Raw genomic sequence first — 16,541 nt, 5'->3', positions numbered from 1 at the left:
AAGTCAAATCTGTCAGTTTCCACTTTTTCCCCATCTATTTGCCATGAAGTGATGGGACCAGATGCCATGATCTTAGTTTTTTGAATGCTAAGTTTTAGCCAGCTTTTTCACTCTCCTCTTTCACACTCGTAAAGAGACTCTTTAGTTCCTCTTTGCTTCCTGCCATTAGAGTGATATCACTTGCATATCTGAGGTTGCTGATATTTCTCCCGGCAATCTTGATTCTAGCTTGTGAGTCTTTCAGCCTAGCATTTCTCATGATGTACTCTGAGTTGGACTATAAAGAAAGCTGAGCACCGAAGAATTGATGCTTTTGAATTGTGGTGTTGGAAAAGACTCTTGAGAGTCCCTTGGACTGCAAGGAGATCCAACCAGTCCATCCTAAAGGAGATCAGTCCTGGGTGTTCATTGGAAGGACTGATGTTGAAGCTGAAACTCCAATACTTTGGCCACCTCATGTGAAGAATTGACTCATTGGAAAAGACCCTGATGCTGGGAAGGATTAGGGGCAGGAGGAGAAGGGGACGACAGAGGTTGAGATGGCTGGATGGCATCACCGACTCTATGGACATGGGTTTGGGTAAACTCCGGGAGTTGGTGATGAACAGGGAGGCCTGGCATGCTGCGATTCATAGGGTCACAAAGAGTCGGACACGACTGAGCGACTGAAATGGCTGACTGACTGACTCTGCATATGAGTTATGTAATCAGGGTGACAATATACAGCCTTGACATACTCCTTTCCCGATTTTGAGCCAGTCCATTATTCCATGTCTGGTTCTAACTGTTGCTTCTTGCCCTGCATACAGGTTTCTCAGGAGACAAGTAAAGTAGTCTGGTGTTCCCATTTCTTTAAGAATTTTCCACAGATTGTTATAATCCACACAGTCAAAGACTTTAGTGTAGCCAGTGAAGAAGTAGATGCTTGTTTGGAATTCCCTTGCTATTTTATGATCCAATGTTTTCTAACTTTTAAACTGAATTAATCTGTACCTAACACAGAGTAAATCAGTGAACTAGCTGCCACGTTTCTTCTGATTGGATTCAGGCTCATGGTGAGGTACTAGGAAAATTCTGGCTCAATTATTACTGACATAGGAGGCTTTACAGTTATTAGAAAACAGCCCAGGAGGAAAAGAAAAAATGGATTTATGTGATCCTGTATTGCTAAATGTGGCACACTGCTGCTATCTTTTCTTTACTGCTTCCTCTAAGAATTGTCATTTCAATGCACTAATCTTTTAAATAGCCATTCAGTGGGAATTGGGCTAGAACTTTGCTAAGGGGTCACATTTACCAGCCTGACAGTTATACATTTACAAAAGAAACGGCATGAATTTATTCAGCATCAAAACCTCTGCATCTTTTACCACCCGACTGCATTTCACACCGTATTACCATCAATGCACTATAATGGCTATATAAATTCCATTCAGATTCTTCATTTAATTAACTAGCGTTCTTTGAACAAAAATAAAAGTGCTGTTTTTATAGAGGAATAAAGGCTGCATGAAGCGAATGTGAAGGAGACAAATCATCGAATTAGTTATTCCTCATTGCTACTATGGTGAATTCTCTGCCCCTCCCTTTCTCTTCAGTGACAATATTATTTTTTTCCTAGCCTGGTTGAATGGAAAATGGGGAACGGTGTAGCAGACTCAAATGTGTTTGAGTGTGTTGTGATGGCCACATCCTAAGCTCATGCAGGGCTGGGCACTGATGATATTGTCATCTACAAGTGATTTGGGTTCAAATCCCAGCTCTGCCACTTACTAAGTTTGTGATTCTGAGCAAATTACTTAACTTTCCAGTTTCCTGTCTATTAAATGAGGATAAAAATGGACATACCTCTCACAGCACTGGGTAGATTGTTTGAGGTGATCTATGCAAAACATTTAGAGGCCTGTTGACACATACTAGGCTGTTGCCTCCCATTAGTGCAGTCTTTTGTGAAGTTGATCCAGTTGTGACACCGGTAACCCTTGATCACCGGGGCTGAGCTGACTGATGTGTTAGTTAGATAGGTGTCCTTTTACCACTTCTCTGCTCGAAACTCTCCAGTCGCTTTCCCTCTGGGTGTGAGTAAAACCAAAGTGCTTACAACAGCCTACAAAGGCTCTCAAGATCTGCCACTCCACGCCAGCACCATCGCTGCCCAAACCCCTGTGACCACTTTACCCCCGTGTCCTGCACCCCCTTCTTCCTGTCCTCTCTGCCTGTCTGCTTCTGCCACCCTGGCTTCCTTGCTGTTCTCTGAAGATACAAGGCGCAATGCTATCTCAGTTCCCTTGCACAAACGGTTCTCTGCCCAGAAAGCTCCTTCTTTCAGAAATCTGCATGGCTTCATCTTTTCTGCTGTTCTCTAATTAAAAGTCTTCTAAGTCAGATCTTCACTGATTATCTCTAGTTTGCCATCTCCCCAAACTAGATTATAAATATTGGGGGACAAAAGGAGGACTTTGTATTGTGTTAGGTGCTCCATCTTCAGTACCTGAGACAGAAACTGACACACAATAAGTACTTAACAATTACTGAATATATGAATGAAAAATTGACCCTTAAAATATGTCCTGTAGTAAAAATATTTCTAACCCTCCCCTAGGCTCAAACAAAAGCAAGCATCCTATGAAAGCTCCCAGAAAATTAAAATAGCCACAGTTGAATATTAGCCACGGCAATTGGAGCAGAAAGTTCCATTGCAGAGAAAAAACAATTTCTGCAAGTAAAAAAAAAAGAAAGAAATGGTTTACATTATAACTAGTGCAATATTCAATTATATTGGTGTCCTGGAAACTGTTATTGAGCCAGCACCAAGGCACATTTTTGAGAGTGCAAGTGCTTTGGGCCACACCATCCTCTTCCTAAGGTGAAAAATACAGCTAGTGTATAGTTTTGTTTTTGTTTTTGTCATCTAGTGGTGGAGTAAAATGGTGAAAAGAACCTTAATGTTAGAGTCAGGTAAAGCTGGGTTTAAATTCTGGCACTGGTATCTGCCCTTGCATAGGTTATGTTACCTCTCTGAGCCTCTGTTGATTATGTATAAAATGGTTTTTAGTAATGCCTTTCCCTCAGTGTTGTTCTAAATGTGGTGAGCATTGCATCCTATAGAAATGGCTGTATATTTTGCTACTGAATCTGCCTTTTGGCTTAAATCAAAATGGGGAGGTAGCTCTTAGACTGATGTCTAGGAATAAGATTTGGCTCCTGGGGCTTGGACCACCGAAGCCCTTAACACTAAAAATCTCTCAGCAGGATCTGATGAAGCTGCAAAAACCTTCATAGAACATGAGCCATACCACCTACTTGACTTTTGTAGAAGTCTGCTCTTTTTATCTTTTGAGCCAATTCTTATTCTATTTTCCACTTTTAGCTCTCTTCTGCTTCTCTTATTTTCAAAATTCTCTCCTAAATGTATGAAGTTGGAGAGTCCATACTGAAAGTTATCCAAGAAATCAAGGAGAAGTAAGGTCATGCATGACCTTATTTAAATAACATGAATATTAGTTTTCAAATTGAGATGTGAAAAATATAAGTATATTGATTCATTTTTGGAATTATAACTTCCAGAAGAAAGAAAATACTTGTTTAAACCACTACTATTTTTACCTTCTTTTCTTCAATGACATTATTTTTTTAAATATTTAGGAAGCCAAAGCTGTAGTCGAAGAAACGAGAGCCCTGCGAAGTCGGCTTCATCTTGCCGAAGCTGCACAAAGACAGGCACACGGAATGGAAATGGATTATGAGGAAGTGATCCATCTGTTAGAGGCTGAGATTACAGAGCTGAAGGCTCAGCTTGCTGATTATTCTGACCAAAATAAAGTAAGCAAAACAATTCTCTTTTCTAGTTACCATGGTTTCCTTGCCGTAGTCATGTATCCTGTTTTCATTTTTTTTCATCTGCACTTCTAAAGTAGGTCAGTGTTTGTCTTCTGTTATTCAGTGATAGGATGATGTGTCGTGGTGGGGGTAATGTGAAGGTTATGAGCCTCCCTTTATCCAGATAGCTTTGGGATGGAAAAGTATGTGCCCAAATTTATTTGGGTCATTGGTCAACATTGTACAACTCAGGCATTAAGTCCCATTACATTGGTTTCCTCCTTTTTCCCTAAACTTGCTAATTTGTCTGTTAATTCTGTTTTACTCTTTGTTTAGAGCACTTGAGGAAGTGTGAAAATAATTTTTTGCCAAAGGCCCAAGTTAATTAAGAGAAAGAAACTTGAGTTTGAATTTAGCATGCTTCAGTTTCAGTAGCAAAATACTGAATGCTTTTCAGAAGGCAATTGTGACCTTTCTTTTAACGTGAATGTTTTTATTATGTGATTTTGTAAAACATAATATATACTACATTCATTGAATGGTCTTCAAAAACTGTAATAGACATATATACTTTTATTTCACTGAAATAAGGTAGAAAATTAATAAATTCAAATAGATATTTTATAACTTTCTAGAATTTATTTCTAACCATAATGTGTTTATGTCTCTAATCCAGTCATCTTTCAAGAGAACATAAAACAAATTTGAAAAATTTACATTTATTTATTTAAACATGAAAGAATTAAATACTTTAAATATACCAAGTGGAAATGAAACTAGTTTTAGAAAAGCAAGATACAGAAGAAAATCTGAAATTTTCTTTGGTTATCTTAAAGATACATTTTTCACATCTGCTCTTTAAACCAGTTCCAAATGAAGGCTGATGTTCCTGTCACCCTTTGATAATACCATAAGGCCAAGGGGGAGCAATACTTTAGACAGCAGAAATACTAAGGAATGTTACATATATTTATTATTCTTGACCCAGTGTTTACATTCTGAAATCAGAGATATGTGCTTATTTAATGTGAGTAACTTAACATGATTCTGAAAATATTGGTGGAATTATCAAACTATTAAAAGTACTTTTTAAATGATAACTTGATTTAGTTTTGGAGGGATAATCAAGTCTTTAAAAATACTTTCTTTTTAAATAATATAGCATTTAAAGAGTTCGTATGAATTTATTCATTTTTTTAAAGCATAGGTTATTTGCTATTCTCTATTTCAGCTCCTAGCTGAAACACACTTTTGTCCTAAGTTTTGTGGTAATATAATTAATTCATTTCTCTTTTTTAGCATAATGGTGTCTCATGCCATTCAGAGGAACAAAATTTTGTTAAGAGAACAAAATCCTAAACTAAGCCATTAGCCCATGTCTGAAAATAATCATTTTTGTTTTCCAAAGAGATGTTAGACATGAACATCTCAACATTATCCAAACCCAATACCAGTGGAGAAAGAGAAGGAAACTTTTTTTTAATTGTTTCAGATTGCTTGAAGAGATACTGACCAAAATATTACTGAATTCAGACTCAGATATTCATTTTTAAAACATTATATTTATAACAGTATTATTTTTCTTATAAGTTTTCGCTTATATTATCTCTATGTTTGCTTATCTCCCTTTTTATTTTTTTCTCCTTCAGCTTAAGAAATAAAAATTTACCAATACATTTGAAGACCCATAATGTCCCTTTCCAATTTCATCCCATAAAACCACTTCCCTAGATTTAATCTTAACCATTTTCTTGATTATTTTACTATCTGTGTATATATCCCTTAGTCTTCACTGGTGGCTCAGACGATAAGGAATCTACCCACAATGCAGGAGACCTGGGTTTGATCCCCGGGTCAGGAAGATCCCCTGCAGAAGAGAATGGCTACCTACTCCAGTATTCTTGCCTGGGGAATCCCATGGACAGAGGAGCCTGGTAGAATACAGTCCATGGGGTCACAAAGAGTCAGACATGACTGAGCACTTAAGCATGCATGCACATATCCCTTAACAATATATTGTTGAATTTTGCCTGTTTGTCAACTTTATATGAGTAGAGAACATATTACTTTTATTATTCCGACTTGCGTTTTTTTCACTCAAAATTTTGTATTTGTGATTTACTTATTTGAAGTTTATAGCTAGTTCATGTCCTTTCATTGCTTTTTTGTGTTCCATTGAGTGGATGTACTACAGTATTCTTGTCTATACTGTATTTGATGGACAGTACAATTGTTTCAGTTTTCTTTTTTTATGAACAATGTTGCTAAAAATTTTGTATATATATCCTACTCCACATGTGTAACAGTTCTCCTTTGTTCATACTAGAGTGGAATTGGTAGGTTGAGTGATGATTGTATAATCAGCTTTACTGATTACAATTAGGCAATGCCTAATTGTGTTTGAAAGTGTTTAAACTGATCTTAACTCTGTGTTCAATGACATCAGGTGGTTAGCTTGAAATGAGCCATGGTGAGATTATTTACACCACTAAATGCAGTAAACCAGGGTTTTGCCTCTTGTCTCAGATAGCCAGTTGAGCTAATATTTATACATATATTAGGCATTTGTGTTTCTATGTGAAATGTTTCTTCTTATTTTTGAAGTCGTAAAAATCTTCTCATGAATTTATGCTTGCCTTTGCACCCCAAGGTGAAATGAACAGGTGTTATTTTCATATAATCAAACTTATCAGTCTTTTCCTTCATGTGTCTTTCTAGAAGTCCCTCTGTTCTTGAAAATGTTTTTATATTTGTCTCTAAAAGTTTTTAAAATTTGATCCTTCTGTCATGGTTTTATGTCATTGTATGAGACAGGGGTCCATTTCATTCTTTCTTTCTCTAAATGAATGATAAACTACCCCAGCCCCTTTCATTCAAAAGCCTCTTTTACTCTAAATCTTGATCTGATGACCCTGTCTAGTTCTTTGTCTTTACCTGTGGATTGGCTACATAATCCTTTGATCTTTTATGCATATTTTGGGCTCATGTTATAAATTCCATCAAAAGAAATAAATACCAATGGAATTTTTACTGAAATGCATTAAATATATCGATTGATTTGGGGGAAATTTGCATCTTTATGATTGCATCTTGCTTCATAAACATCATTGAGGAACAGAAAAGTTAATTGCATGTGGTCAGAGAATCTAGTCTATAGATAACAACTCCAAAATTTATTGATAATTGCTTCATGTCTTACTGTATGGCCAATGTTTACAAATATTCAGAGTGAGCTTGAAAAGAATTCTGCAATCATTTCCTGTATTGTTTTATAGAGCCCACTAGGTTAGTATCATTAATTGTGCTGTACAGTTCTTCTCTAGTCATAGTAATTTCTTTGTTAGGGAATAGATTAAAATTTCCCTTGTGATTTCTTTTTTAAATTTTCTTTATATATTTTGAAGTAATGCTTTTAGTTGCCTACAAGCTTGGAATCACATTATCATCCTTTTATGAAAATGCTGTGACTCTTCAAATTAACAATCTTCTTTCTCCCTTAATGCTTATTTTTGGTTGATATTAAAATAGTTACACCAGCTTTATTTTAGTATTTACCTATGTAGTTTTTTCCATCCTTTACTTTCAACTTTTCAGTGTCCTTATATTCAGTTCAGTTCACTTCAGTCGCGCAGTCATGTCCAACTCTTTGTGACCCCTTGTAATGCAGCATGCCAGGCTTCCCTGTCCATCACTAACTCCCGGAGCTTGCTCAAACTCATATCCATCAAGTCAATGCTGCCTTCCAACCATCTCATCCTTTGTCATCACCTTCTCCTCCTGCCTTCAATCTTTCCCAGCATCAGGGTCTTTTCAGAAGAGTCAGTTCTTCACATCAGGTGGCCAAAGTATTGGAGTTTCAGCTTCAGCATCAGTCTTTGCAATGAATATTCAGGACTGATTTCTTTCAGGATTGACTGGTTGGATCTCCTGGCAGTCCAAGGGACTCTCAAGAGTCTTCTCCAACACCACAGTTCAAAAGCATCAATTCTTTGGCACTCAGCTTTCTTTATGGCCTATCACATCCATACATGTGATATCACATGTGATATCACATCCATACATGGCCTATCACATCCATACATGACTACTGGAAAAACCATAGCCTTGACTAGACGGACCTTTGATGGCAAAGTAATGTCTCTGCTTTTTAATATGCTGTTTAGGTTGGTCATAACTTTTCTTCCAAGGAGCAAGTATCTTTTAATTTCATGGCTGCAGTCACCATCTGCAGTGATTTTGGAGCCCAAAAAAATAAAGTCTCTCAGTGTTTCCACTGTTTCCCATCTATTTGCAATGAAGTAATGGGACCAGATGCCATGATCTTAGTTTTCTGAATGTTGAGTTTTAAGCCAACTTTTTCACTCTCTTTCGCTTTCATTAAGAGGCTCTTTTGTTCTTCTTCACTTTCTGCCATAGGGGTGATGTCATCTGCATATCTGAGGTTATTGATATTTCTCCCGGCAATCTTGATTCCACTTATGCTTCTTCCAGCCCAGCATTTCTCATGATGTAATCTTCATATAAGTTAAATAAGCAGGGTGACACTATACAGCCTTGACGTACTCCTTTCCCGATTTGGAAACAGTAGGTTGTTCCATGTCCGGTTCTAACTGTTGCTTCCTGACATGCATACAGATTTCTCTGGAGGCAGGTCAGGTGGTCTGATATTCCCATTTCTTGAAGAATTTTCCATAGTTTTTTGTGATCCACACAGTCAAAGGCTTTGGTATAGTCAATAAAGCAGAAGCAGATGTTCCTGTGCCTTTTCTAAATCCAGCTTGAACATCTGGAAGTTCACGGTTCATGTGCTGTAGAAGCCTGACTTGGAGAATTTTGAGCATTACTTTGATAGTGTGTGAGATGAGTGCAATTGTGTGTTAGTTTGAACATTCTTTGGCATTCCTTTTCTTTGGGATTGGAATGAAAACTGACCTTTTCCAGTCTGGTGGCCTGGTTTTCCAAATTTGCTGGCATATTGAGTGCAGCACTTTCACAGCATCATCTTTTAAGATTTGAAATAGCTTAACTGAAATTCCATCACCTCCACTAGCTTTGTTTGTAGTGATGCTTCCTAAGGCCCACTTGACTTCGCATTCCACAATGTCTGGCTCTAGGTGAGTGATCACACCATCGTGATTATCTGGGTCGTGAAGATCTTTTTTGTATAGTTCTTCTGTGTATTCTTGCCACCTCTTCTTAACATCTTCTGCTTCTGTTAGGTCCATACCATTTCTGTCCTTTATCAAGCCCATCTTTGCATGAAATGTTCCCTTGGTATCTCTGATTTTCTTGAAGAGATCTCTAGTGTTTCCATTTCTGTTGTTTTCCTCTGTTTCTTTGCAATGATTGCTGAGGAAGGCTTTCTTATCTCTCCTTGCTATTCTTTGGAACTCTGCATTCAAATGGATATATCTTTCCTTTTCTCCTTTGTCTTTTGCTTCTCTTCTTTTCACAGCTATTTGTAAGGCCTCCTTAGACAACCATTTTGCCTTTTTGCATTTCTTTTTCTTGGGGATGGTCTTGATCCCTGCCTCCTATACAGTGTCATGAACCTCCATCCATAGTTCTTCATGCATCTGTCTATCAGATCTAATCCCTTGAATCTATTTGTCACTTCCACTGTATAATCACAAGGGATTTGATTTAGGTCATACGTGAATGATCTAGTGGTTTTCCCTTTCTTCAATTTCAGTCTGAATTTGGCAATAAGGAGTTCATGATCTGAACCACAGTCAGCTCCCAGTCTTGTTTTTGCTGACTGTATAGAGCTTCTCCATCTTTGGCTGCAAAGAAGATAATCAATCTGATTTCGGTATTGACCATCTGGTGATATCCACATGTAGAGTCTTCTCTTGTGTTTTTGGAAGAGAGTGTTTGCTATGACCAGTGCGTTCTCTTGGCAAAACTCTATTAGCCTTATATTATCTATCCAAAACTCTATTAGCCTTATATTGTCTATCCAAAACTCTGTTAGACTTATATTATCTATCCAAAACTCTGTTAGTCCTTATATTATCTATTTATTAAATTGGCTGCATCAGGTCCTAGTTGTGTCATGAGAAGCTTTCATTGCGGTGCATGCACTCTGTAGTTGTGGCCCATGGGCTTCAGTAGTTGCAGCTTACAGACTGTGAGTTGTGAAGCACAGGCTTAGTTACCCCATAGTATATGGGATCTTCGTTCTCCAAGAGATCGACCTTGCACCTCCTGCATTGCAAGGCGGATTTTAACCACTGGACCACTAGGGAAGTCCCTGTCCTTATATTTTAATTGTGTCTATGGTAAACAGCAGGTAATTGGATTTTTTTCCCATTTTTCTAATTTTTGACCTTTAATTGGAAAGATCTTTCCATTTACATTCTTATTTACTAATGTACTTGGCTTAATTTCTGCTCTTTTATTTTCTGCGTTTTATTTGTCCCATGTTTTCTAGTTGTTTGTCATTTCTTACTCCCTCTCGCCCCCTTTTTTATTGGATTGGGTCAGATTTTTCCTATGTTCCCCCACTCCCATTTAATTTATTTTACTATGCTAGGTTCACTTTCAGATGGCTCAGATGGTAAAGAATCCACCTGAAATGCTGGAGACCAGTGTTCGATCCCTGGGTTGGGAAGTTCCCCTGGCGAAGGGAATGGCTACCCACTCCAATATTCTGGCTTGGAGAATTCCATGGACTGTATAGTCCACGGGGTCACAAAGAGTCGGACACAACTAAGCAACTTTCACTTTCATGCTGGTTTAGAAGTTAGACACTTGGTTTCTAATTTTAATGATTATCTTGTAATAGAAATGTTAGCATTCTATTTTAACTTAAATTATAAAACTAATCGCTATCTTTCTACTTCTAAATACTGTAAGAACTTTACTATAAATCCAATAGTCTCTTTCTATTTAATTTCTATTTTGTAAGTATTTTAGTTATTCCTTGACTTTTAGCATCATAAATTAGATATTATTACAATTTCTTTTGTGCTGTCAATCTTTTAGATAGACCTCCATGTTTATCATTTTCTTTTTTCAACATTCTTTCATTTCAGACCTTCTTGCTTGAATTGCTTTCTTTTTTCCTGAAGTACAGCATTTAGAAATTCAACTTTCAAAGATAGGATCTGTTGTAATAAAATTTATTTTTGTTTGTTTTGAAACATATTTATTAACTCTTGTTCTTGAAGTGTAGTTTTGCTACGTTTAGAGTGGTAAACTGACACTGAGTTTCTTTAATGTTTTTGTTCCATGGTTGTGATATCAGATTTCAGTCTGTTATTTGTTTGTAATATGTTGTTTCTTTTTAGGTGATTTTATCTTAAGGAGTCAGAAGTTTGACTATGGTCAGCCATGTATTGAGCTATCTTTATTTATATGCTTGAGATTCAAGGAATGAGCTTCCTGATATGAGGAACAGTGTCTTTCATTGTTTCTGAAAAACCTTAAACTGGAATCCTGACCTATTTCTCTTTCATTATTTCTTGTATCTCCTGTGTAATTTATATTGGATATGTGCTACATCTTCTGGTTATTTTTTCCTTACCTCTTCTCTTTTCATATTTTCCATTTTTATTTTCTGCTCTGTTATAAGAAGTTTATTTACCTCTGTCTTCCAGTTCACCCATTCTCTTTTCAACTTACCTTAATGTGTTGGATAGTAAACACATTAATTGAGTTTCTAATTATTATTGCCTTTTTTTAAATTGAAGGATACTTGCTTTACAATGCTGTGGTGGTCTCTGCTGTACATTAGTACAAATCAGTCACAGTTATACATGCGGTCCTTCCCTCCTAAGCCTCCTTCTCCCACCTTTCCACCCCACTGGGTCGTCACTGAGCACCAAGCTGGCTTCCTGTGCTGTATAGCAGTGTCCTGCTGCTTACCACTTCACACATGGTAGTGCATACATGTCAGTGCTGCTCACTCAGCTCAGCCTACCCTCTTCTTCCCCTGCTGTGTCCACCAGGCCATTCTCTATGTCTGTCTCCATTTCTCCTCTCAAATATGTTCTTCAGTACTATTTTTCTAGATTGCACATATATACATTAATATACGATATTTGTTTTCCTTTTTGTGACTTCAAACTGTATATCAGGCTCTAGGTTCATCAGCTTCACTACAGCTGACTCAAATGAGTTCCTTCTTATGGCTGAGTAATACTCCATTGTATATGTGTATATATGTACATATGTTTATATACACACACACAGCTTCTGTACCCGTGTCTCTGCTGAGGGACACCCAGGCGGCTCCCAGGCTCTGGCTGCTGTAAATAGTGATGCAGTGAACACTGGGGTGCACATGTCTTTCTGAATTGTGGTTTTCTCAGGATTTATGCTCAGAAGTGAGATTGCTGGGTCGTATGGTAATTTTATTCCTAGTTTGTTAAATCTCCATACTGTTCTCCATGGTGGCCATATCAATTTACATTCCTACCAACAGCGCAATAGGGTTCCCTTTTTTCCACATCACTTCCAGTATTTATTGTTTGTAAATTTTTTGTTGATGGCTATTCTGATTAAAAGACACTGCTTGCTCCTTGGAAGAAAAGCTAGGACCAACCTAGAAAAGTGAAAAGTGAAAGTGAAGTAGCTCAGTCGTGTCCAACTCTTTGCGACCCATGGACCGCAGCCTACCAGGCTCCTCCCTCCATGGGATTCTCCAGGCAAGAATACTGGGGTGGGTTGCAATTTCCTTCTCCAGGGGATCTTCCCGACCCAGGGATCAAACCCCGGTCTCCCGCATTGCAGGCAGATGCTTTAACCTCTGAGCCACCAGGGAAGCTCATGACCAACCTAGATAGCATATTAAAAAACAGAGACATTTGCCAACAAAGGTCTGTCCAGTCAAAGCTATGGTTTTTCCAGTAGTCATGTATGGATGTGAGAGTTGGACTATAAAGAAAGCTGAGTGCTGAAGAATTGATGCTTTTGAACTGTGGTGTTGGAAAAGACTCTTGGGAGTCCCTTGGACTGCAAGGAGATCCAACCAGTCCGTCCTATAGGAAATCAGTCCTGAATATTCATCGCAAGGACTGATGCTGAAGCTGAAACTCCAATACTTACGCCACCTGATGCGAAGAACTGACTCATTGAAGAGACCCTGATGCTGGGAAAGACTGAAGGCAGGAGGAGAAGGGGATGACAGAGGATGAGATGGTTGGATGGCATCACCAACTCGATGAACATGAGTTTGAGTAAGCTCCAGGAGTTGGTGATTGACAGGGAGGCCTGGTGTGCTGCAATCCAAGGGGTCGCAAAGAGTCGGACACGACTGAGTGACTGAACTAATGATGATTCTGGTTGGTGTGAAGTGATATTATACTTTTGTTTTAGACCTCTCTAATAATGTGCAGTTTTGAGCATCTTTTCATGTGTTTATTGGCCATCTGTATGTCTTCTTTGGAGAAATGTCTGCTTAGGTCTCTTGTCCGTTTTTTGATTGGGTGGTTTGTTTTTCTGATATTGAGCTGTATGAGCTGCTTATATATTTTGGAGATTAATCCTTTGTCAGTAGCTTTGTTTGCAATTATTTTCTCCCATTCTGAGGCTTGTCTTTTAATCTTCTTTATTGTTTCCTTTGCTGTGCAAAAGCTTTTAAGTTTAATTGGGTCCCATTTGTTTATTTTTGTTTTTATTTCCATTACTTTAGGAGGTGAGTCAAAGAGGATCTTGCTGTGATTTATGTGAAGAGTGAAAAATATGGAATAGTTCATAACTTTGCGTATCATCCTTGTGCACGGGCCATGCTAATCTCTGTATCGTTCCAATTTTAGTATATGTCCTGCTGAAGTACAGCTGCATTTTTATTTCTAAGACTGATTTTTTTACTTCATCTGGATCTATTTTGATAGTTTCTTGTCTCTTTATTACACTTTAAATTCTTTCTTAGTTTTTAAAACATATTGAACATAACTATATTCTATATTCAGTCACTTCCGTATCTGCCTTCTCTGTAGGTCTGATTCTATAATTTATCTCCTTCAGCTGACTTTTTATCCATAGTAGCTTATTTACTGAGGCCATGATCTTTTGATACATTAAATGTAGAAATTCTTTGACATCTGAATTTAGAAATTAACCCACTAAAGAAAGTTTGTGTTTGCTTTCACAAGTCATGGACTAATTTAAACTAAATTTTCAGCTTATGAATGTACAGACCACATAAGTAATATAAATCCTGATCTCTAACCTGCGTGAGTGGGGCACTGGGGTCTACCATTCACCAGAGCCAAAATCAAAAGTTTTGTTTCTCCCTGCTGCTGCTGCTAAGTTGTTTCAGTCGTGTCCAACTCTGTGCAACCCCATAGACGGCAGCCCAAATTTACCAATTAAAGTTCTCCTGTTTGTCATTTGTGCCTGATGAAACCCCAAACTAGAGGCCACCAATAACCAGCAAATACCCTGAGATAAAAAGTGTGCTTCCCTGTACTCTCACTCCAGTGGGTTCAGTCACCATGGCTGTTGCATGTCTTCATGAGATTCCTTTACTGTTCACAGAATTCTTTTACTTCTCTACCAGCTCAGCTTCGAATTGGGTCATGTTACACTAAATATGTGTGTGTATCTTCAGCATGTTGGATTGTGCCACACTATTAGGGGTTTCTGTCAGCGTCTGGTAAGCCATGTTGTCCAAAACAAAACCACCATAAACTAACTAAAATGTATTTTACTGTAACAATCAATAGAGTTATATGTGTGTGCTCAGTCACATCCAACTCTTTGCAGCCCCATGGACTTTGGCCTGCCGGGGTCCTCTGTCCATGAATTTTCCAGGCAAGAATACTGGAGTGGGTTGCCATTTCCTTCTCCAAAGGTAACTCAGTCATCTATGGATGACTATACAGTCCATGGAATTCTCCAGGCCAGAATACTGGAGTGGGCAGCCTTTCCTTTCTCCAGGGGATCTTCCCAACACAGGGATCGAACCCAGGTCTCCTGCATTGCAGGCAGATTCTTTACCAGCTGAGCCACCAGGGAAGCCCACAGCCAAATGTAAACTTCAGAACCTCTGTTTAGCTTACATTCCACCGCAGTGGGCCAGCCTTTTAATGCCTGGCTGTGCATACGCATAGCTTAGAATCCTGCTAAAGACCAAGAGATACTTAAGTATAGTTGTGCAGCTTTTATTTTGTGTAGCTTCCTCTTCTCTTCTACTATGCCCCACACATTTAGCCACCTCTAAATTTCAGTTTTTGTTTCCTCATCTCAGTAAATCCCTATCTTCTTTTTAGACTCTTTCCCTATGCCATGTTTTGCAGCCTTTAGACAAAAGGCCAATCATGGAGCTTAACTTTCGTGTTTTTAGTCTCTCCAGAATCACAGTCTTTCACTGCCTGTTGTCCAAAATCTGAAAGCAGTTGACTCATATGCTTTTCCTGTTTTATTATTAATATTTTATTATTGTGAAAAGACTAATAAAGTAGTAGTTATTCCCTGCTGAGTGGAAGGAGTAATATATAATTGATTTTACACTTTTCTTTGTGTTCCATTTATCAGTGTAGTTCCCATCAACTTCAAATTTGCTTTCATTGCTTGCTCTGAAGAAACTGAATTGGGACCCTGATAGCTGGTACAATGTTAAGCTTTGTCAGTAAAGTTATATGTAGCTTATCTTATAAAATTTGCAGCATCCCTGTACAGTTTAACTTTTAAAAATATTGCAATTAGTTAAGTGCCCCTCCAAATCAAAAGATATATACAATAAGAGAGAATTCCTTTTGGTATTCTGTCCAGGAAAGTGTTCAGGAGTTAAGAAAGAGAATCACAGTACTGGACTGCCAATTGCGAAAATCAGAAATGGCTCGGAAAACTTTTGAGGCATCCACTGAAAAGCTTCTCCATTTTGTAGAGGTAAATTTTCCTGTTACATCACTTTATGTCCATTTTTAAGAAATGTATAGACAACTGACGTATAGATAAATGTCATGGTGTTTGTTGGCTAGTGAAATCTTCCCTGGACTCAAAACAGCAATGTTGACTTCAGTTCAGTTCAGTCACTCAGTCGTATCCAACTCTCTACGACCCCATGGACAGCTGCACACCAGGCCTCCCTGTCCATAACCAACTCCCAGAGCTTACTCAAACTCATGTCCATCGAGTCGGTGATGCCATCCAACCATCTCATCCTCTGTCGTCTCTCCTCCTGCCTTCAGTCTTTCCCAGCATCAGGGTCTTTTCCAATGAGTCAGTTCTTCACATCAGGTGGCCAAAGTATTGGAGTTTCAGCTTCAGTATCAGTTCTTCTAATGAATATTCAGGACTGATTTCCTTTAGAATTGACTGGTTTTATCTCCTTGCAGTCCAAGGAACTCTCAAGATTTTATATTGCTTAGATAATGAAAAGACTAGCTAAAATACAGATTAAGAGAAATGATTGAGATAGAGTTATATGATCCTTAATATATACTATATTTTATTGAAAACTTTCTTAAAACTTTTGATACTAAATAAACATTAGTTGGTAAATACCCTTACAGAAATATGTCTATGTATTATGATTCTGACAATTGTATGTTAATGTAACTGATTTTTCTATATATAACAGAAATACCTTTCTAATAATATGGGTGGAGGGGTTATAAATATTATTTAAACAAGAAAAAACATTTTAAAAAACTATCAAAGTTACAGATTGCCTTTACTGTTTTGTTTGTCTCTAGGCTATTCAAGATGTATTTTCTGATAATTCTGCACCTTTGTCAAATTTAAGGTAAGAAAATTCAAGTGCTTTAATC

General features: G+C 37.8%; 1 protein-coding gene and 1 pseudogene across 26 annotated transcripts in view; one reads left to right on the top strand and one right to left on the bottom strand.

Annotated features, from left to right (window-relative positions):
• Positions 1-16,541, top strand: part of STXBP4 (syntaxin binding protein 4) — a 214,891-nt gene that overhangs the window by 126,910 nt on the left and 71,440 nt on the right. For 21 of the 26 annotated variants that reach the window (XR_014079960.1, XR_014079959.1, XR_014079963.1 and 18 more), the window contains 3 exons: positions 3,646-3,822; positions 15,541-15,657; positions 16,467-16,516. Coding sequence is in view for 19 of the 26 variants with exons in the window: in XM_081581693.1 (XP_081437819.1) it covers positions 3,646-3,822; positions 15,541-15,657; positions 16,467-16,516 (344 nt within the window). In the remaining 7 variants the exon portion in view is untranslated. The remainder of the gene's footprint in view (positions 1-3,645; positions 3,823-15,540; positions 15,658-16,466; positions 16,517-16,541) is intronic. The other 5 variants (XR_014079965.1, XR_014079964.1, XM_081581684.1 and 2 more) reach the window with 1 other exon arrangement.
• On the bottom strand, positions 13,501-13,600 carry LOC145543890 (U6 spliceosomal RNA; annotated as a pseudogene).

The sequence above is a fragment of the Giraffa tippelskirchi genome, chromosome 3 (genome assembly GCF_054371585.1).
Source record: "Giraffa tippelskirchi isolate mGirTip1 chromosome 3, T2T-mGirTip1v1.2.pri, whole genome shotgun sequence".
Classification (NCBI taxonomy): Eukaryota; Metazoa; Chordata; class Mammalia; order Artiodactyla; family Giraffidae; genus Giraffa; species Giraffa tippelskirchi.
This window is presented reverse-complemented; position numbering and strand designations above follow the sequence as displayed.